We start from the raw sequence: 23,365 nt of genomic DNA, 5'->3' as shown, positions 1-23,365 counted from the left end.
TGATGCCTATAAGAGATACTCTCTACACTCGGCTAGGATTTTTGTCGTAGCACCCTATGTGCTCTTTTCTCCACAAGGTGCTAATTTCCTGAGGGTACAGGCTATGCCTTAATTATTTTTGTATCCGCTCAGTGACGAATGGCTCTGTTTATAGTACTAATAGCAAAGCTAAGTGATGATGTTGTGAGCCTTGGTTTCCAAAGAAGCTTTCTCATAAGAGGCTCATCATAACCTTCTCTTATGAATAGTATTATTTCAGTTACTAAAAAATGTTTCCAGACCTTAGAAATAGAACTTAAACCTGTTCATAGTCTGCTCACTATAGAAGACACAGAGAGCATGCCCTCTCTTTCAAAAATCTGCTGTCAGTTCACAGCAGCTGGTAGTCAAAGGTTTAAACTAGCGTACAACAATCAAGACTTCCTAGATATCGTCCACTGTTTATTCTTCTGACTGGTCTAAACAAGTCACAGCAACAGCTGTGTGTGACAAGCAGTCATCGGATTCTGGCTGCAGGATTTTCAGTAGTATTTTCCAAGAAAGGAATTCTGTAATTAATGATCTGCCAACATCCCATTACAGCCATCATTGTAGAATTAATATTCTTCCAGCTCTCCCATTTGAGAGTTGGCACATGGTGGCTGTGCACAGAACTAGCTTTTCAACATGTATCAGACTGAATGTTAAATGGAGCAGCCTTTACTTTCCCCATCTTTTTAGTCCACGCTTCGCATCTTTCCACATTCTGCTTCCATTACCCTGAATCATAATCACATTTGTTTTTCTTTTAAAGTACACAGAACTTTAGTCACCTTTCTCACTGCTCTCTAGGATCTAGAATATTGCATACTCTCATGTGCAGTGGCATTCTACTCTGTGCTGACTCTCGTTTAGAAAAAATGAGCATTGGCTTCTTATTTCAGAAGGCACACAGTCCATGGTGCTGGGGAGGTGAGGGACGGGGAGTAGCCTGTCAGGCTGGTTTTGCAGTCAGGGTGCAGTGCAGGTCTGAGAAGTTCGTCTCCTTATAGAATTATACTGTTTCTCAGCATGACTCTTCTCTACTATTTTATTTTGTAATTTTTTTTTATTCATTCATTATCTTGATAGGTCTGCTGGGAACTGGTTTCCAGCTGTTTGGCTATGAAGAGAAACTCCAGACCAATCCTTTACAGCATCTCTTTGATGTAAGTTGGTTAGATAACCATAATAGGGATTTCCCCCTAAAGGTTGACTTGAGGACACAGTTTTCCCTCACTGTACATGTACCCTAAACCAGCCTAGGGTAGATAAGCTTTTCTGTACTTCACTTCTGGATATACTTGAATAGAAAGTATCTAAGTTTGATTGTTGTCAAGGGCAGGGAAACTTACCCTGTTGTTTCAGGAGAGGTGGATGTGCAAACCAATTCAGATTGGGGGCAGAGGAGATTCTCAGGTTCCTAGGTGCATTGTTTTGAGAGAGAAGTGTGTACATAAAACTATTATCCCGGATTTTTGTCAGCTTGTCACAAGCTAGAGTCATCTGAAAGGAGGGATTCTCAGCTAAGAAAATGCCTCTATGAGATTGCCTGTAGGCAAGTGTGAGGGGTATTCTCTTGATTAATGGTCCATGTGGGTGGCGCCACCCTGGGCAAGTGGTTCTGAGATTTATAAGAAAGCAAAGTGAGCAGGCCAAAAAGGAGCAAGCCAGTAAGCACTCCTCCATTGCTTCTGCTTTAGCTCCTGCCTCTAGGTTCCTGCCTTAAAGTCCTTCCCTGACTTCCCCTCAGCACTGGGCTGTGGTTGGAATGAGTAAGCCAAATAAACCCTTTGTTTCCCAAATTGCCATGGGTTAGGGTGTTTTATTACAGCCATAGAACATAGCTAGGGCAGAAATTGATTCCAGGAGTATCCCCTATAGGCTCGGACAGCATTCCTAACTGCAGCTGACGTTTCAAGTCCTAGCAGCTCAGCTTGATCCTATGGTCCTGTGGTGAAACAGCATGCAGAGCAGTCAGGGCTGTTGAAGAGCCTCCTGTTCCATCCAGGTCCTACCCAATGCTAGCAGCTTTCCAAGTCACATGGTATATGGGCCAGAGTACCATACCCAAGTGAGGAATATGTTGCCTCCAAACTCTGGTTAGGTCGACTAAAAGTGCTGTACTTCCCTCGGCAGTGAGAAGGGCCACATGGAAGGAATACTCTGCATCTCCATGGCACCTAGCAATGTAGAAGGCACAATTCAAGGCGTGTTTGTGGGCTATTGCTGGGACAGACCTGACCGTGTGTGCTGAAGGATTATGGGAGTGTTTGAAATGTTGAGCTAGAAAAGCCATTGACTACTTGGAGCCCATTAAGCTATTGTGGAAACTTAGAAGATAAAGCTGAGAAAGGTGTTGTTAATGGAGGCCTGCACGTGAAGCTTCAGAAGGAAGTTTTGAGAATTCCTCAGAGAATATCAGGAGGACTGTTTATTGTAATATTTTGAATTAACAATCTGTGTTTCTGGTCAGTGGCTTTGAGGAATCAGCTGTGATTAAGAGACCAGAATCATTCAGTTGAAGCATTCTTGTTTTACTCTGCCAATCAATTCTGGTTACCTGGTTCATTACTGAGGAAGCCCAGGCAGGAGGTGATGCAGAGGCATGGAGGGGTACTGCTTACTGGCTTGCTCCCTATGGCTTGCTTGCTCAGTCTGCTTTCTTATATACCTAGGACCTCCTGCCCTTGTCAGCCATCAGTCAAGTCAGTATCCCACAGGTTTGCCTGTAGGCTACTCCGATGAGCACAGTATCTCAACTGAGATTCCCCACACTCAGGTGAGTGTAGCTTGTGTTACGTTTACAGAGGACCAGCCAGTACAGTGTATCAAGTTGTCAGTGGGTCAGTTGTCCTGATTTGTTTCTATTGCCTATCCTCATCAATATGGCACCTTTAATAATTTTTTGCTAGAGATATTAAGTTGTTTTACTAGCATGTATGCCATGTGTAGCACATTTGCCATGTGCAGAGTATGGAAGTTACAGAACAACTTTTGGGAGTTGACTCTCCTTTCCTCTATCTTTGGGTTCAGGCAACTGAACTCACATCATCAACCATGAATATCAAGGGCTTTTATCAGCCAATCCATCTTGCTTGATACAGATTTTAGAACATGCTTCATTGCATACTGCTTATTCAAATTCATGGAAAAATTCTTGTGGAATATAGCAGCAACCTGTCATAATGTTACTAGACTTAGGAGTTATAACCTGTGCCCCAACAAGCCAGGTTTGGCTACCCATCCTTGATAAGCCCAGTTGAAAGTCATATTAATAGTGAAAAATAGGAATAGACTTATTTCATATGGCTACATTGAATCTGGAATTACAGTTGTGAACTGCTGTGTGGGTGCTGAGAATTGAACTCATGTCCTATGGGAGAACATCTCTCCATAACTTCTTTGTTTTAATTACTTTTAGAAGGGCTAGAATAAGCATGTCCATCCGAGTTTGAGATACAATCTTGCCTCAAACTTATTTGGGAGTTTCTATTTTAGTTACTTTTCTATTGCCATAAAAAACACGACAAACAAAGCAATTTATAAAAGAACACATTTAATTCAGAGCTTGCTTACAGTTTCAGAGGGTTTGTCCATGATCATTATCACAGGGAGCATAGCAGCAGGCAGGCAGGCAGGCAGGCATGGCCCTGGAGCAGTAGCTGAGAGTTTAAATTCTGATCCAGGGAGGAGGCAGAGAACAAAAGGTTGCTTGTGGTATAGGATTTGATTTGATTTTGTTGCTTTTTCTGGGTAGCTCTGGCTACCTGGAATTCATTCTGTAGACCATGTAACCTTGAACTCACAGAGATCCACCAGCCTCTACCTCTGGTTGCTGAGTGCTGGGATTAAAGATGTGCACCACCACTGCTTGGTTCATCCTTACAACTTTCAAATGACTAATGTATCTGTGTTTTCACAGATGAGAAGTGCAGATCTTCACACTAGTAAGCCGTCTCACACACGTAGCCTTATTGCTGAGCTCACCAGTTAGAATAGGCTGGCTAGCCAACAAGAGATCTGCCTGGCTCCAATATCCTAAACATATGCCGTGGCATCTGTCTTTTGTTGTTTGTTTGTGTGTGTGTGTGTCCTCTGCATCTGTAGTGTGATGGTTAGTGCTGATCGTCAACTTGGCAGGATTTGGAATCATCCTAGGACAGGAGCCTCCTGGCACACGTGAGGGAGTAGCCTCTGACTGTTCCTATGAGAGGTTATTTAAGCATGTGAGCATCCACCCTAGAACATCCACATTGCTCTGTGGGGTTGGGTCCTAGACTGCAGAAAAAGGAGAACTCTGCCTAAACACAAGCTGTCATCTTTCTGCTTCATGACGGTGGAGGCAATGTGACCAGCTCCTGTTGCCATGAACAGTGAACCACATGATAAGCTCCTCTTTCCATAAGGTGCTTGTATGTGGGCATTTTATCACAGCCAACAGGAATAACCCATGGCATCGACTTTTCCAACTGAGGTGTCTCCCTAGCCCCTCAGAGCCTGTCTGCTTATTCATCACCGCACTGTGGAGCATCCTCTGCAAAGTTACTTTACTTATACGTGCCTAGGATGCTTCCCAGTGTGCTCAGATTTAGTTCACAGGGTTTCTGATGGCTCGTCTCAGAAGCATCAGTTAGCTGTGTGTGTTTCTTGTTGTTTCTTTAAAAGAACAATAACACCCTAAGGCATGACACAGCCTCAGTGTCAAACAAACAGTGAGCTTGTTTGTTCATATTATAACTGTGAGTTTCTAATGAGGTAAACATTCAATTGCATTCAAAGACAGAAGACACAAGTATATGCATTAATGGGTCTAAGATGCCAACCTTATGCTAATCATCTGTTGCATTTGTCAACTTGACAACTCAGCACTGCTAAAAATGATCAGAGGGTGGCATTAAAAACCCTGCACCAAGAAGTTAACTGTGCCCAAGTGACTAATGGTTCCAGTGATGTATTTTAAAGGATTGGGATGCAAGAGTGTTTCCACTTCCCTTATTTTGTGCTACTGTATAATAAAGCAGGCCATCCGGAGAGCGGCAGTAATGAGCTTAGTGGAATTTCAAACCAAAAGTCATATGGTGTTTGCCAATTCCAACATCAGAACTCTTGGGAAGGTTAATAACCCTCTTAAGGAAGTTAGATGTGCTTAGTTTGTTCTTTATTAGATAAACAACTGATTTTTACATTTTGATGATTGAAGAAAAGTTGTACTTTTATTCTCAACAACACTATACTACAGCACGCTGTCTTACTAGCAACCACACTTTAAATTTTCCTTTTTATTCTCTGGAATGTAAATGTACCTAAAAAAAAAAAAAAAGCTGTCTCCGAAATTCATACTTTCTAAAATAAAGGATTTATATTGATTTTAAATTTAAATTTCAGAATTATATTACATGTGTGAATGAAAGGAAACTAATTCTAAACTGTTGACTATTACAGTTTTAGTTATTTATAGGCAAACTGTAAAAGAGTAATATTTCTATGTTATATACTTTAATAAAATATTTGTACATATACAAAGAGTGATTTGGTTATCACCACTTAACAGATACTTTAAAATGTAGGAGGGGTTTTTGTTTCATTTTGATTTATATTTTTTAGGAAAATATTTCTAATAGTTTTTTCTTGAAACATTCACATCAATAGATTGACTGTATAATAGATTACTTGTTTTATTTTTATTAAAATAAAATTACCCCCTTTCTGCTCCGGTCTTGCACGCTGCATGAGAGAAAGCATACTGTAATGGTCCTTTTGTCCTGGCGCTTCTTGTTCTCTCCTCTCAGTAGATCCTTTTCTGCTCATAGATAACCCCACTTCTTTCAGAGTATCATATTTAAGCATATATGCCTAGTAGATCAATCAGTGTGTATGTGTGTGTGTGTGTCCCCAGTAGAACATTATGCAGTCCTAAGTAATGAGTTACATCATTTTCAGAAAATAGAATAGAACTGGAGATTGATTGTTCTATTAAGCCAGACCTGCAATGAATACAGTCTGGAAATGAGCATGATTCTATGGATATTTGTTTGTACATTATGTGTATATATGAGGCGTGTGTGACTTGAAGTGACTGTCTGAGACCACTCATGGATATAACTGTCTGTTCCTGTATTAGTGTATTAATAGCATTTGTTCATTCATGTCTGCTTGCTTTTGCCTTTGGGTGCTGGGATTAGGAGCTCCTTGTCACACACCCATTTTGTCTTTGGCAACAGTAAAATCGGTTTCTGTGTAAATGTTGTTGCTGTGGTGTTCTACTGTATAAAGGTTTAGATGCCTTATTGTTTTGTAGAGTTTTTAGCAATTTCTATTGTCTTTGTATAGAGTCAGTTTAGCAGCCTTCTGGACTCATTCATGTTTCAAGGTGGGAGTGAGTTATTTACAGCTTCTAGGAAAAATTCCTTGTAGTCTATATGTATAACTGCAACCTTAATTGAACTATACTGTTAATATTTATTGTTATATATTAATAGTATGTTGTGGATATTGGGAAAAAAAACAATTTAAACTGCATTAGAAGTGACCCCTCAGTAAACCATCAACCCCTTTCCAGTTGGATATAGAACTAAACCAAGGTTGGATTGTGTTAAGAACCCCCTAACTGCTATTCCTTGTAATGCTTAAGAGTTGAGATTAGAGTGTACTTAAGCTTTCTAAGAAGTATTTCTGTTTGCCATCATTACCTGTTTAGCTGGTCTTTTGTAGACTAAAAGAATAGCTTTAAATCATTTCATTAAAAGTAGATCCTGGTACCAATACCTGACTTAATAAAAATTGGAATTAAAAAAAAAAAGTAGCTCCTGAACCACATGTGCACAAGAATGGGCTGGGGTGCCCAGGGATGGTCGGGTGGGCTCCAGGATCCCCACCCCCCACAGCTCAGCTCTTTGCTACTGACAATTCAGGGACCAGGGAGTCATCGCCCTCAGGTGTGTACCTGCTCATACACTCTAAACCAGAACTTAGTAGATGATTCCAGTCCAGCAGTCACACGGATGGGTCACAAACCTGAAGCAGAAGCCCTGAATCTGGGATATGTAGAGAGGAATAGAGGTTGGTAATGGGGGAGAAACAGATAAGGGAGGGACAGGGAAAGTGCAGTCGGAATATATATAAAGACAAACAATGAGAATAATGTTTAAGTAGCTGTGAAATCTTCCACTCATCTTTTATTTTCTGGGTTAAGCCATGCTACTTTGATTAGCCTTTCTCATGAACTTTCAAAAGGGGTAAGATGATTTAAACAAACAAAAAAATATCCCAAACTGTCAGCTTAATGAAAGAGTTGAAAAATTCTTTGTCATGTGGCCTCTTGGTTAACTTTCCATGAGGACTCTGGATTGTGTTTGGTTTCTTTTCTGTGGCGATAACAGCATATAATAATGTATTTAATGTACTTTTAGGTTTATGTACAAGTTAATAAAGAAGCAACAGATGATAAAAATGTAACAAAATTGGCACACGAATTCTTCCACCGACTAGAAATGGGTGACACGCAGGCACTGTCACTGTGGCAGAGATTCCGAGACTTGAGCATTGAAGAGTACACCCAGATTTACAAGGTACCCTGCAGTCTCTGTGCTCCCTTTCCTGGGTCGCTTGGCTAGTGCTGCTGCTTACAGCCTGCTGTGCAAGCTCTTACTTAAGCATAGATTCTAGTTTAGTTGAAAATTCAGTGGAATGTTGTTCTTGGGGTAGAGAGCTAAAATACAAAACACCCCAGAGCAGTGCCAGGTCAGCACTACTCATAGCCCTTACTCTCGCAAGGAACTTAACTTGTGAGATAGTACTGGGTGCTGCAAAGGGGGCTCTGGAGTACTCGGGCACAGTGAGCAGCTGCACGAAAGTGGAGCTAGAGGAGCTTGACAGACACCCTTTCCAGGGCTCTACTGGATCATGCAGACTTCTGGTTCTGTAACCATCCTCAGTCGCACAGGGCCCAGCAGGTGCCCCTGGCTGCATGAGCACCTTTAGTGTGACTAAGGAACTACCAGAGTAAATGCTCAGTGCTATTGACTTCTGTTACAAAGCCATAAATACCTGTGACTACTATAGTGAACACCAGAATCATGGCCAATATGGTATGTGTGTGTCATTAGAAAGTTTAACTTTTATTTTTCTGATCTTTGTGACAGTTGGTAAGACATCTTTAAATTTGTCTTAGTGTAAAACAATATAACTAACATTTTTCTTGTATTTCTAAATCTTAGCGTCTTGGAATATACTTTGATGAATATTCAGGAGAATCATTTTATCGTGAAAAATCTCAAGATGTCTTAAAGTTGCTTGACAGCAAAGGACTTCTACAGAAAACAGCGTATGATCGAGTTACTATTCTTTCTTCCTTTTTCTTTAAGATTGTGACTCGCTTTCTGCCCTGGAACTCACTGTAGACCAAGCTGGCCTCAAACTCAGAGATCTTCCTGCTTCTGCCTCTCAAGTGCTGCACCACCTCTCCTAGCCCCATGTGCTGTGTGTGCTGGCATTAGTCAGCTGTGTGACAGTAATATAGTCTCTGAGCTTCTTTGCCATCTGTCCCCTCTTGCTAGGGGCGGTCGGTGGTGCAGACCTTTCCTCTCAGCACTGGGGAGGCAGAATCAGGACGTTCTCTCTGACTTCCATGACAGACAGTCAGGGCCACATGGGGAGACTCTGTAGCCGAAAAGGTACTTTTCCACGCTGTGCATGGGGAAACACGCCTATAATCTGTAAGCAGGAGGCCGAGATGGAAGAGTCATGAGTGCAAGGATGGCGTGAACGTATGTCAAATAATGAGATGCTTTGTCACATGCTGTATAGCATTTTCATTGCCAAAATTCTCAGCTCACAGCGGTAAGGGAGGCACCTGCTAAAGTATGAAGTATAAAGACGATGTGGCCTGCCTCAGGTTACATCAATTGATCCTGCCGTGAAGACAGGAAGCAGAACACTTTTGTGGCTTGATGTTGCCTTCAAAAGTATTTAAGGCAACTTATGAATAGGTTTGCTGTAACAGGCTTTCAATGAGTGAGGCAGAGAAATTAGGGAATAGCAGGAAAAACAGTATAAAGTCAGATAATGGTCGCGCATCCTTGTTGGCAGTGTTGCCTGGCATGTAGTAGAATCCCTTCCTTTTTGAGAGACTTGACAAATGACAATTTTGTGTTTTCATGTTGTTGTTTCCATATGTGCATTGTGGACCAGCAAGGTCAGGTGCATCAGCACACATAGATAGCTGTGGTGAGAATGAACGATGCACCTCACATTCTCAGCCGTGATGTGAGCATCCTAACACATGTGAGAAACTGTCGTTGGAGTTTTAATTTTCACCACCTCCAGCCAACTTGGTGGTTTTGACTACTGTTGCTTATAGCTTGAACTGACACTACTTACTGTTCTGTGAGCAAAAAAAAAAAAAAAATAGCCTCTGCTTTGCCAAAAATGCTATCGCTATTCTACCCCCAAAGTAGAATTAATATATTGACTTAGAATTTGCCTCTTTCATTTTCTAGAAAGGGAAATGTTGTAGTAGATCTCTCTGGGACTGGAGACCTCTCTTCTGTCTGCACTGTGATGCGAAGTGATGGAACCTCTCTCTATGCAACCAGGTTTGTAGCATGAGGACGATGAGCACAGCCGCATGTGACTTCACACATCTCAGATCCTAAGATCAGTGCAGGTTATCAGCTTATCCTCGCAACCGTTACAAAAGGCCTAGTTGCAAAATAGAAACCTGTCACTTGGATATTTTAGGAATATTTACTCCGTTTCTAGTTATTGACAGTTGCAATCCCAGGAAGATTTAATATGAGAAGACGGGGACTCTATATTCACATTTTATTCAATATTATGATCTGTTTACAGCTGAAAAAGTCATTCCATGTTCCTTCATAACCATATGTTGAGGGGTTTTAATAAGTGCACATTGTCAGGAAATATTTTCTAAAAACCACCGAGCCAGGGTTCGGTGATGATCTCATGCATTAAAGACCATTCTACACGCATGTAAATGGCAAAGCTCATCGTACTGTGAAAGAATAGGCTGAGGACGAGGTGGGCTCCTGCATGCATCCCTGTGGAAGGGACACTCATTGCTCATATAGAAGAAGAGATGCACTTTGTATGCACACGTGGAAGACAAGGCAGGACGGAGAAGCAGCCAGCCAGCCAGTGCAGGCAAAAGGTTCCAGTGCCTCCAGGCCCGAGTTTCAAGTCGCTCACAAACCACTATATACATTTCTTTTGTTTGTTATCATTGTGGCACTAGGAATAAACCCAAGATTATGTGTATGTTAGGCAAGCATGTACCACTGACCTATGCCAACAGCCTTACAGAGTACTTTTATAATGTAATGGTATTTTTGCTATTGAATACCATCATTATTATAAGTAACTTGAAGCAACCGATGAATTTTCCTAGTGACCCTTAAAGAATTCATCTTTTTAAATATATATATATATATTTTTTTCTTTAATCTTTTTTACAGTCCAGTCGTTATCCCTCTCCTGGTCTATCCTTGGACAGTTGCTCATCCCATTACTCCTCTCCCAACCCCCACCCCCTGTCTCCAAGAGGCTGTCCCCACCCCCACCCCCACCCCCACCCCCCTAGACCTCCCTACTCCCTGGGACCTCAAGTCTCTGGAGGGTTATAGGCTGGGCCGAAAGTTTTTAATCATACAAACTAGAAAGCAGGTACTTCTTTGGCTTTTTTGTCATTTACATTGTTACTGTGTTATTTGAGAAAGTATATTGCCAAAAAGTAACGATTAGATGTTTCTTTTCAGGAGAGGCTTGGTTAATTATATAACACCTATAAGATAGGATTTAATGCTTATTTTTCTCCCTGTTTGTTTATTTTTAGTTGATTTTTAAATTACATCTCCCAAGGCCTTGGACTTATTTTTCAAGTCTAATTTTGTTGTTACTTGTTACCAAAGCATACTGGCTACAAGGATAATTTACATGCTCTAGGCTACAGAATTACACAGATTTTAGTTACTGTTACAAAGTAAGTAAAAGTAATTATAACCCTCCCTCTTCTCCCCAGGGACCTTGCAGCTGCTATACATCGCATGGACAAGTACAATTTTGACACAATGATTTATGTCGTAAGTAATCACAATACAAACCCTACCTCATGAAACTAGAGAGAGAGACAGGAAACCAGAGCAGGGGGATGGCGTAGTGCGTCAGGTGCTTGCTTGCTTTGGATGCCTGATGATGCCAGTTCAATTCCTAAAACCCAGGTAATGACAGAGAGTGGACTACACACTTCTCCTCTGACTTCTCCATGTGAGTCCTGGCACAATGCCTGCTCACATATGTGCCCACACACACAGAAAAAAAGAAAAATATGTTGAAAAAAATTACAAAAACAATTTTGTCTAACTACATAAAATACTAAGTTTATTAAGAGAGTGAATTCTTTTTTAAACTTATTCTTAAAAAGACTCAAAAAATCATTTATATTGCTTCATAGTGAAAAAATTTACCAAAATTAAGAAGGTGATTATATGAAATTACTATATATGAGTTATTGAAAGACAGTTGTGCTTGTTCTGTTGATGCACTTAGAAAAAATATTATTGTAATTTGGTTTGTGTGGAAGAATTAGTAACCTGGAAATTTTCCTCTTCTGTTTAAAATTGCATCAAGGGACTAGAGAAACCGCTCAGCATAATGTTAGGCCAGACACTACACACCTGTGCTATATAGACATATATGCAGGCAAAACACTCAAATACATAAATAAATAAATCTTTTAAAAATTTTAAGTAAAATTTAAAAACTGTATCAACTCATTATATTATAGTCTTATTTAATATGTAAACTTTACTGGTATACATAAAATAAAGCATATGTTAGAATTATGTTTTTAAAAATAAAAATTACATTAAAAATCTTGTAATACCTTAAAGACAAGAAATTTCAGGCTAGCAGTGTTTCTGTGCACCCTTCTATACATACATGGTGTGCCATGTCAAATCAGATGGGCATTTGTAGAAACATGCAAATCTCATGAGGTATTCATGCATTATCTATAGGCTAGTTTTATGGAACTGTATCACATGTTCAGATCTGTGTCTCCACGACCACATTAGAACATGGAACTGCTCTGTAACAAAGCAGACTCGCTGATGAGCCACCAGCTAATCATTGTCCCCTCCAGCCCTTACTTTGATCTTTATTATAAAAACTGTCACTGAGGGTGGTGTGTAATGGAGTCATGCAGTATGGAACTGTCCACCCAAGATTTTTGTTTCACCCAGCATATTGACTGCCCTTGAGATCCAACCAAGCCCTTGTATTGTGAGTTGGTTCTTCTTATTGCTAACTGGGGTTCTAGTACTTTCTGCCTTTGCATGTGCTGCCACCCTCTAGACTAAGAAGTTTCCACCATCTTATTGCAGCTTAGCTTTGGTCTTGTGGAAATAGACATCCTAACCCCTGAGGGAGAAGGAAATGAAATAGAACACTCTGAGAGTCAGGGTCCATGTGTCCTTCTGTGTTAAGGTGTTGAGACCTTATTTTCCCATTCAACCTTGATGCTCTTATAGTGTGCTTACTTTAAAGATTTATTTTAACTTTTATTTATGTGTATGAGAGAGAGAATGAATGAGAGTTTGTGTTTGTGTGTGAGACGCCTGACTCGCCAGCAAGAAAGACACCACAGCAGGATCCTTCTGCAAAACGTTTATTGGGAGAGCATTGACTGCGCAGGCGAAAGACCCTGAGCCCCAGAACTGGCGCTGCTTATATAGGCCTAGGAGAGGCGTGTCTATACTTGATTGGTTATGCTTTCAGTACCTCATTTACATGCCTCGTGTCAGGCAGTGACTCGGCAAAAAACTCTATGGCACATGTGCACATTGGTTGTTTACCCATATTCATGGGCGTCGGCTTATTGAAACCAGCGCCATCTTGTAGTGGCGTTTGCTGCTTCCCACATTTGTGTGTGAGTGTGCACATGTGCGTGTGTGCATGGGTGTGAATGGTGGTGCATGTGTATACCCCCAGGGTAGAAAAGGGCATCAGATCCTCTTTAGCTGGAGTTGTGAGATGCCCAGTGTGGATGCTGGGAACCAAACTTGGGTCCTCTGGAAGAGCAGCTAGCAAGTACCCTTAAGCACTAAGCCATTTCTCCAGCATCTACTGTGTTTATTTAAAACATATCAACAATGACTTTAGTCTAATAATGATGTTAATTTTATTTAGGACCAGCCTACTTTTATTTACTAATTTGTCTTTGTTTTGTTTAAATTTAATTTTTTTTCTAAGGCAGACAAAGGGCAAAGAAGGCATTTTCAGCAAGTGTTCCAACTGCTGGAGATGATGGGATACGACTGGGCGGAAAGGTAGAATCCTTGTTGTTCTTCTTGCTGATCAAGGCCACTAACTCCTTATGTCACCAATCCTCAGAGCATAACTACAGTCATTTATGTTCAGTTCTCTTTTCAGGATGTTGGTATAGAAAGGCAGATTGATTTTGTGTTAATTTACACCTTGATAAATGTATTTAATCATTTTATATATTGATGTCTGCTGTCAGTGTTTTGGTTTTCAGTTACTAATATGCATTTCTTCTTCCTTATAAAGGCAACTCATAATTTAATCACAAACTATTATCTCAGTAAAATGAAACTTTGGTGGACTGCAAAAACTTACATCTTATTTTTTTAATTTACAATTCATTAGTTATACATAATGATATCTTAATGCAGTGTACATATTGTATGTTGTCATATTCCCACTGAGCCCCTCTTCTCCCACTCCCGCTGGCCCCTTCCCGTGAGTCTTCCTACTTATTTGCCAGTGATTTGTTAGGTTGCTTAAAGCTCCTGGGTGGCGTGTTATTGATAGATGCATGGATGACCTTTTGAGGGCAATAGTACTGACAAAAATCTCTCTCCCTTCAACTAGTCACTGCCTGTTTGTCCTCAGGGAGGTGTAGGGCCTCATAAAGAGGGAGTGTTTTAATGGGGGATGGAGGGGCAGGGCAGACTGGCAGGTTCACAGTTACTGTGAGTTCATTAATGTATTGTCCCTGCCATACCTAAAAGACATCGTTCTACAACACTCATATTCATACTTTTCCTGCCCACCCACACCACCCACCCTCGTTCCAAAATGTTCACTGAACCTAGGAGGGGTGATTTAGGTGACACACTCAGGACTCGGCACTCAGCAGCCACTCTGTAGTTACTCGGAATTCACTGTTGCCCACTGGGTAAAGAAGTTTCTCTGACCAAAGCTGACAGAAGGCACTTTCATGAGTAGTTCCATTTGTCAAAATAACCCCAGTAGTTTCTTCACTAAGGCTTATTAACCACCATGCTGTTAGCTCTAGCTACGTATACATTAGCAGGTATGACCATGCTGTTAGCTCTAGCTACGTATCCATTAGCAGGTATGACCATGCTGTTAGCTCTAGCTACGTATCCATTAGCAGGTATGACCATGCTGTTAGCTCTAGCTACGTATACATTAGCGGGTATGACGACTTCCCCTCTGTGGAGTGGGACTCGAGTCAACTCAGGAAGCAGTTAGGTACCCCAGTGACAGTCATGCCAGGGTACAGCAATGGGCACATGTTGCCTGGCAGGCCAGCGGTCTAGCATGCAAGGTCCACAGGTGGGTAAGGTACTGAGTCCTCCTCTCTCCCAGCCTGTAGCATCGTCTGCTGTCATGAACGCTAGCCAGCAGGGAGGAAACCTCCAGTCCATTCCAGCATGACTTCTCAATGTCCTGGAACTGATGCATAGTATATCTTACCTAAGACTGTGGGCAACCAAGGAGCTTTCCTGAATAATAAGTCATAAGGCGGCATCCATCCTGGCACTGAGATTTTTTAATGAACTTATGGCTCTGAAAACAGTTTTATGCATACACATAGAGTACTGCCATTCAAACTTTTAAAATGATTTTATTTTCTAATTAACTTACAAAGTAATTGGTTTACATATAGTTTTCGTCCTTAGGTTTGGTTGTCCCTCTTCCCTCAATTATCCACCACTTAAATTCTCGTCCCCTACTCTTACTCTTTTCACTTTCATAGCAGATGTGTTTTACTGTCCCTGCCCCTACCCCTTGCCAGGACTCTCATGGGTCCCTTCCCAGCCTCTACACATAACTGACTTCTAGAAAATGCACACACGTAAACATTAGAAGTCAGGAGAGAACATAGTAGTGTTTGTTTTTCTGAGCCTGTGTTATCTCACTTATTATAAATATTGTGGATATCTACAGGTAGGATAATGAAAGTAGTCATGTCTCACACAGTACACAAAAATCAATTCTAAATGGATCCTAGACCTTTAAGTAAGATTTAAAATTGTTAGAAGAAAAAGTAGGGAAACTAGTTAAGATTTATATTTTAAATTAGACTTAAGGCAAATATAAGGACTTTCTAAATAGCACTTCAGTCACTCAGGAAATAAGAGTAACATTTAACAAATGGAACTTCATAAAATTAAGCATGTGTACATTAAAGGAAACAGTTAAGTAAAGAAAGTATACAGAGAGGGAGAAAATTTTGCCAGCCATACATGATAGAGGAGTAATATCTAGAATCTATAAGACCTTTAAAAAAAATCAAGAAAACAACCAAAGCAAAAAATGAACTATAAAACTGAAAAAAGAGGTCTCTAAAAGTTAATAAATGGTGGCACAGCACTCAGGAGACAGAGTCAGGAGGAACTGTGTGAGTTTGTGACCAGCCTGGTCTATATAGTGAGTTCCAGAACAGCCAGAGTTTGAATAGTGAGACAATTATATTTGTATTTTATATATAATACCTGTTAAACAGGTATTTTTTTAAATACCTGTTAAAATTTTTGTTTGAAACAGGATCCCCCAAAGAGGTTAGCCTTGAACTCCTTATCTTTCTGCTTCCATCTTCCAAATGCTTGAATCACCACCATGTATGCCATTTCTGGCTGCATCCTATTTATTTGGTAATTTTTTACATCTCTACTACAAAGGTTTAAAGTTTGAATTATTTTCTGAAAAAGTACTAAGGTATACTCACGTCATTTGCAATTTTTTAGCTTTTGTTAATGAATGCCTGTCCTTTTCAGGTGCCAGCATGTACCCTTCGGGATAGTAAAGGGAATGAAGACTCGAAGAGGAGATGTCACTTTTCTGGAAGATGTCTTAAATGAGGTTCAATCAAGGATGCTACAGAACATGGCTTCCATTAAGAGTAAATCCTCCTTACCAACTGCATGCTTTCATGGACGTCCCCTGAGCCTGATCAGAAGTGACTTTGAAGTGTAGTCCAGTTGTTTGTTACTGTAACGTTAGTCTTCCTTCCATGGACAGCTTTGACACTGTCATCTGGTGTCAGAGGCATCCTGTGCACTGTTTGCATCACATTTATACGTCTTGTGTGTATGCAGGTGTTCACATGCATACATTCATGCTGAGGCAAGAGGAGTTCTCGGATGCTGTCCACTTTTTATAAAACAGGCTCGGCTGGCAGGCCCTTGAGGCTCCCTAACACAGGTTACACGCATGTGCCACCACATTCAGCTTGTTTGAACATAGGTTCTGGTTCATACTCAGATCCTAGTGCTTTCGAGCTGTCATAGTTTTCTATTGCTGTGATAAGTCGCCATAACCAAAGCAACATACAAAAGAAAGCATTTAGTCTGGGGCTCCAGATGGTTAGAGCTATGACCGTCACGTGGGGATATGGCAGCAGACAGGCAAAGGTGACACTGGAACAGTAACTGGAGATCCACAAGCAAAAGGCAGAGAGAAACTGAATGACTTGGAACCTCAAAGCCCGCCCCTCGGTGACTCAGTTCCTTCAAAGATGAACTAATCATCTCCAGGCAGTACCACCAACTGGGGACCCACATTCCAGTGCGAGCCTGTGGGGCCATGCTCATTCAAAACACTGCATTGGGCAAGCACTTTACCAGCTAAGCTGTCTTCTAGCCCAGGTCCTTGTGTCGCAAATGGATCCATGTGACTAAAGTTCATGTAACTGTTTAATCTTTATCGCTGGAAAAGTAACTGCAGTATATCTAATACCTTACGAGGGATATTTCTTAAAACAAATTAGCTCACGTTTCTTCACTCTGATGTAAACAGGAGAACTGACTTAGGTAAATTAGCCCAAGTTAGAGGGTAAAGCAGCCATTATCATCTGAGTTTTGACTGTGTGTTTCAGATTTTCCTTTCTCAGGTTGATTGATTATTCCTGACCGGTATGGCACAGGGTTAAAACATCGGCCCTTATCTGTTTTCAGCCACAAAACAATTGGAGAACCCTCAGGAGACAGCAGAGAGGGTGGGGCTTGCCGCTGTCATCATCCAGGTGCGTCAGGATGCCATCCTCTAAGACCTTTGTGTGTCCTGTGTAGCAAACCCAGGGTAACAGTGTATTCTCCTCCTAGGACTTCAGAGGCGCGCTCTTATCCGACTATCAGTTCAGTTGGGATCGTGTTTTCCAGAGTCGTGGGGACACTGGAGTCTTCCTGCAGTACACCCATGCCCGCCTCTGTAGGTGAGACGGGGCTGGAGGGGACCTGCTGTGGTTCTAAGACTAGTGGTTGGCCCTCTTATCAACAGTTCTTACTCAGATCTGGGCAAAACACAGCGGCCCTCTTGTTGTTAAACATTCATTTATAGTGTAAAACACCCATTATAAGAAACACTTTCGCCGGGCAGTGGTGGCCCACGCCTTTAATCCCAGCACTTAAGAGGCAGAGGCAGAGGCAGAGGCCGGGCGTGGTGGCGCACGCCTTTAATCCCAGCACTCGGGAGGCAGAGGCAGGCGGATTTCTGAGTTCGAGGACAGCCTGGTCTACAGAGTGAGTTCCAGGACAGCCAAGGCTACACAGAGAAACCCTGTCTCGAAAAACCAAAAAAAAAAAAAAAAAAAAAAAAGAGGCAGAGGCAAGCAGATTTCTGAGTTTGAGGCCAACCTGGTCTACAGAGTGAGTTCCAGGACAGCCAGGGCTATACAGAGAAACCCTGTCTCGAAAAAAAAAAGAAAACAAAACAAAACAAAAGCTTTCACATGGCCTTACTTCATCCTCAGTAATTCTGCCAAAGAATATCCTGTCACCTACATTCTAAGTGACACTGAAAATATTTGAGAAAATGAGCGTTTCCCCAAGTTTTCCTAAAGCTAGGAGTTGCCGCATGTGCCCATGAATAGCTGACTGATCCTCTCTCATCTGTTTAAACTTCGGTAACAGTTTGGAAGAGACTTTTGGATGTGGGTATCTCAATGACTTGAATGTTGCTTGTTTACAAGAGCCGCAGTCTGTTTCGATTCTCCAGCATCTTCTCAGGTATGAAGGTCTGTTATTAACAAGTCTGATAGTAAATTCAGTCTTAACTAAATTAAGAGCATTGTTGATTTCTAGAGTCCTCGGTTCATGGGCTGCCTCCTGCCTCTAGGTAAGCCCAAAAGGAATCAGCCTTTTGGGGACAGATTGAAGGCACAGATCAAGCTCGTGTTCAAGGTTAATCCGAGTCTTAAACATATCATCACAAAGTGTATTGCCGCAATATGAAAGAAAAATGCACATTTTCTTAACACTCAAGCTAAGAGGCTAGCGTCACATAACAAATGACGGGCCTGTGCCCTTCATCTTTTAGGTTCGATGAGGTACTTTACATGTCGTCTCAGGACCTACAGCCGAAGCACATTGTTAGCTACCTCCTAACTCTAAGGTAAGCTTCTAATCTCCCTATTTCCTTTCAAAAATATTTTTAAGATTTATTTTTATTCGTGTGTGTGTGTGTGTGTGTGTGCCTCTGTGTGTGTGTGTGTGTGTGTGTGTGTGGTGTATGTGTGTACACACGCTTGTGCACAGGCATGCATGCTAGTTCACCTTGATGATAAACTCAGTCACCAATCTGGATAGGTGCTACATTGAGGAAAGAAATGAAAGCCCTTCCCTTGGAGGGTTTACCCAGGAGTGAGCCTGAGCTTTTCTCACCGCGTTGCCTCCGCCGCCGCAGCGTCTATCTGTAGCTTGTGAGTTACTGTAAACTCAGCCGACCCATAAACTGTTCTCCTGCAGGAGTCTGCACCGGGGCCTGTCTGATGCTGTCCTGTCTGTCCCTAACAAAGGGCTTTGCTCTCTACTTAACAGAAGAGAAAGCATCACATGGCAAAGAAATATAAGATACTTTAAGGAAGTCTTTAACCGAGTTTTACACAGGAGGAAACATCACCTAACTCCAGCTAGCCAGAGGCACTCAGAATAGCAAGCAGCACTGCAAACACAGCATTATCGAGCAATATCCATATGTTCTTTTCAGCATTTATTGTGGATATTTATTATATAAAGTCTTTTGTCATATCTGCTGTTTCCAGCCTGCATTACCCTCTGGGTCAGGGACATGGAAGCATGCATCATTTAAAATGAATGCATAGCTTAACATAGCTTAGTCTGGTAAAAAATAATTACCTGGGAAGTCATAGACAAGTAAGGTTGGTTGTGAAATTGTTCTCTTAAAGGCAGGTTAAATAAACAGGGTAAATACACAAATGGATATCTAGACTTTAAGTGACTTCCAGTTGTTTTAACTTGACTATAAGGTTCAGCCAAAGTTTCAGGCTCTTTGAATATAAGAGCTGTTGTCATACAAATGGTATCACTACATGTGTGATTCCTCTGGAGGCCACCAGACCCTCTGAAGCTGGACTTACAGGCAGTTGTGTTCTGCCTGACATGGGTGCTGGGAACTGAACTCGGGTCCTGGAAAACTGCTGGAACCTCTATTTCTTTTTTTCATCAAAAGGTTTCCTATAAACAAATCCCCTGCCTTAGAAATTGCTTTAAGTTGTAGAAACTGTTAACTTCTCTGACGACTAGATTTCATTTTGTTTATTCAGTGATATAAAGTAGTATCATAGTAATGGACAGTGGCATAGGAAGTTACAGCAAAGGGACACGTGGGTTGTCAGGAAACGGATACACTTTGGGGAAATCTCATCTTCTCGGGAGGAAGCAGCAGGTGTTAACCAGGAGAAGCAAATGCCTGGGAAGTAGGGGAAGGTCCAGAGTTGAGCAAAAACTACAACTCTAATGATGAGAGCAAGCCTTGGGCCTTGGACAGTTTTCAGGGTGCTTGGTTGATGTTACTGTTCTAAGAGAGACAACAAAATCACATAAAGCTTAGGGAGCGAATGAATTAGTCAAAGCCACTGGCTGAAATTTCATGGAGGTTTGAATGCTTTTACTTGAAGCAAGTCTAAAGAAAGGACATTTTGCTTTTTACTCACCGTTTACTGACATGAGAGAATACTGCAGCTTTGTTCTTAATTACACTTTTTACCTTCCCTCCCAGGTTGTGTTGTTTGAGAAAGGATCTCACTGTGTAGTGCAGACTAACCTGGGATTCACTTAATCTTCCTGTTTCTACTCCTAATTACTGCAGACCTACCCCCGATTCCCTTAGATTTAAATAGGTTTGATTGTGTTTGTTTTGGGTTGATTTTTTTTTTAATTTTCTACTTACATATAAAGGCAAAACCAAAAAGTGAAATGTCACTTAATAATTAAATGACAATCATGTGCATTTCATGGCTCATTGCTGCCATGCCTTCACAGAAGATTGCTTCAAGGAGTGCCCAGTGTGTGTACACTGAATGAATAACTAGTTTCTATCCCACCTCAGTTGACAGGGGAACGGGCACGCCATGTCATACTTGTAAGGAAGTACTAGTTATTCGAAAAGCATGCATCTTTAAAATGCTGGAATCACAATCTTAAAAGACTTGCAATTTGGTAGATGCAAAATTCAAATCTGAAGCTCTAGTGTTTTGCTGTATTACTGACAAGCAAATGCATTTGATTCAAACTTCAGATAGCTCTAGTGACTCTGGGCTTTAAAGTGTTGGATTAGGATTCCTGGGACAGGAAGTTCTTGTTGGTCCTCATTGTGATTTCTCTCTTGCTTATTTCAGTCACCTTGCAGCTGTGGCACATAAAACACTCCAGGTGAAAGCCAGTCCTCCTGATGTGGCTGGGGTATGTGAAATTGAATGTCCTCTAGGTAACCATGTGGCAGCTGAACCTAATATTATAAAATGTTAGTACTAAGCTTTAGGAATTTTCTGACCTATCTCCTGTTATTTAACTACAACAGTATACTTTCTGACCTAGGTAATGGATAGACTGGGGCTGTAATATCAGTGTTATTATCAGTGTTTCCCAAACAGTAGACTATCAAATACATCTCCCACCGGCTGCTGAAGTGGCAAACTCAGCCTCTCCACTGCACATCGTCTCCACACTGCTCTTTCTGCAGGAGATGCTAGAGTGTATTCCCCTTGCCTAGAGTATGCCAGGACTGTGAAGCAATACTGCTACTTTAAGTTAGAATTACTTCTAAAACCATTCTTTTTTGCTTATGGCTAACATATTATTGAGCATTTAATCATTCTTTATTTTGTAGGCCAGACTTCACCTTTTCAAAGCCGTCCGTTCTGTCTTAGCCAATGGAATGAAACTTCTTGGAATTACACCTGTATGTAGAATGTAATTTCTAGATAAATATGTTTTTTATGCAAATAAGTTCTAGTTGTTATCAGATACCTTGCTGTTCAGAATAGAATTTAAAGTATTATTCTGTCCCAGAATGTGTGTAGTAGTGTGTTTGTTTTGGGGTTTTTTGGGGGGAGAGGGTTGTTTTTGAGACAGAGTTTCTCTGTGTAGCCCTGGCTATCCTGAAACTCACTCTGTAGACCAAGCTGACCCTCACAGAGATCCACCTGCCTATGCCTCCTGAGTGGTGAGATTTTTTTTTACCTTTTTTTGATTCTTTGTGAGTTTCACATCATGTACCCCAATCCCACTCATCTCCCCATCTCCTCCAAAATAAAAAACACACAACAACCCCAACAAAAGGCATAGAAAACATCTCATGGAGGCTATAGTATGTCACCATGTGTCCCACAGTATATCCTTCTGTCCACACAGCTTCACCAGCAAATGTTCATTGCAATGAGTCATTGGTCTGGCTTGAGACCTCTGGCTTCTGTGACACCATCAATATTGCGTTCTCATTGGGTCTTCTTCTGTGGACAGTGGGTCAAGCCAGGAAACTTGGTGGGGTTGAGTAGGTACAAGACCTGGCATCAATGGCACCCACCTGAGATGGTAGCTATCTCCCTGCTCCCTACTAGATTCCTGGCCTGGAACACATGACCACATTCCCCACATCCCGTCGGTCACGTAGCCCAGAGCAGAGTTCTCCATGCTAATGAGGTATCTAGAGACCCCAAGGGTTGAGCCAATAAGGTTCGCTTACTGGGCATTCCATCCTGCAAAAGGTACTTCATCTCTGTGGTATGTACCCATTTTCCACAAAGAACAATCAATAAATAGTTTGGAAGCAAGAACTCTCTCTTCCATCGAGAACCACTGTGGGGGGTCATGAAGAAGGTCTTTGCCTACAGAGCCACAGTCTAAGTCTCCCACAGAAGGGCCCCTCTGTGCTCCCAGACAACCACTGCTAAGCTAAAGACAATTGCAAATGAACTAAGCCGGAGTTCCCCATTTCCCCTGACTCTGGGCTCATTGTTGTCCTCAGCCCACGGTGCCCCCAACTCTATTCCCAACTTCCCTCTACCCAGCAGCACCTTGATGACCAGGAGTTTGGGAACCTCAGGTCTTGTGTTTCTGATCACAGGCCCCAGGAGTCAGGGAAGCCCAGCTTCAGCCTCCCACATCCTAGGCTGTTTTCCCACCCCCTTAGTGGTTTCTTGGTGCTTCACTGGAGCCCAACACTGGACAACGGTAAACACAGACTAGCGCTCTATGTTCAGCCTGCCCAGCAGAGGGACAAAACACAGACCCACATTCTCCCAATTATCCTGTTGTTGCCCTGTGTCATAGAGATCCTACAGCTTTGGATCAGCAAGGTCTGCCCTTTCATATGTCCCAACTGTTTGCAGATGATACAGATTTTGGAGTGGGCCTTCTCAGCTCTGGATCTGGGCCTGGGTGGCAGCACAGCTGGTCAGTGTGCTGGCTCTTCCTTATCCACACCACCAGAACAGACTCTCCAGTAATGCTCTGGATAGACCATCCAATGCTGCCATCAGCAGGCGGCAGGTCAGCTCTCTTACTTTAATGCCAGCTCACCCATCTCCATGCCTCCAGTAGCCAGCTCCCCCAAGTGTTGCCGCCTGTAAGGAGCTGGGCTAGCTCTCCTGCTCTCACACCCTGGAGGCTGACTCACCCTTACCTCTGCCATCAGAACCATTTCCACCGTGTTGCCAGGTGAGATGCAGGGACTGCTCTCCATAGTGCTATAGCCAGTGAGGGGGCAGGGCCAGCTCTATCAACCACCACAAGGTGGCAAAGGGAGAGGAGGGAAGGGG

The 23,365-nt window shown here is 41.9% G+C and overlaps 1 protein-coding gene across 2 annotated transcripts in view; it reads left to right on the top strand.

Moving 5' to 3' along the window:
- Rars2 (arginyl-tRNA synthetase 2, mitochondrial) overlaps positions 1-22,288 on the top strand; it is a 44,782-nt gene extending 22,494 nt beyond the window's left edge. Inside the window, exons 6-18 of one of the 2 annotated variants that reach the window (XM_085839436.1) lie at positions 1,111-1,187; positions 7,431-7,589; positions 8,238-8,344; positions 9,519-9,614; positions 11,057-11,117; positions 13,288-13,364; positions 16,086-16,210; positions 17,265-17,332; positions 17,412-17,521; positions 18,219-18,314; positions 18,625-18,699; positions 20,945-21,008; positions 21,436-22,288. In XM_085839436.1, coding sequence (XP_085695562.1) covers positions 1,111-1,187; positions 7,431-7,589; positions 8,238-8,344; positions 9,519-9,614; positions 11,057-11,117; positions 13,288-13,364; positions 16,086-16,210; positions 17,265-17,332; positions 17,412-17,521; positions 18,219-18,314; positions 18,625-18,699; positions 20,945-21,008; positions 21,436-21,522 — 1,202 coding nt within the window. In that variant the 3' untranslated portion in view covers positions 21,523-22,288. The remainder of the gene's footprint in view (positions 1-1,110; positions 1,188-7,430; positions 7,590-8,237; positions 8,345-9,518; positions 9,615-11,056; positions 11,118-13,287; positions 13,365-16,085; positions 16,211-17,264; positions 17,333-17,411; positions 17,522-18,218; positions 18,315-18,624; positions 18,700-20,944; positions 21,009-21,435) is intronic. The other variant, XM_021160241.3, reaches the window with a different exon arrangement.
- Positions 22,289-23,365: the final 1,077 nt, after the last annotated feature.

The sequence above is a fragment of the Mus caroli genome, unplaced genomic scaffold (genome assembly GCF_978045245.1).
Source record: "Mus caroli unplaced genomic scaffold, Mus_caroli_1 scaffold_6, whole genome shotgun sequence".
Lineage (NCBI taxonomy): Eukaryota > Metazoa > Chordata > Mammalia > Rodentia > Muridae > Mus > Mus caroli.
This window is presented reverse-complemented; position numbering and strand designations above follow the sequence as displayed.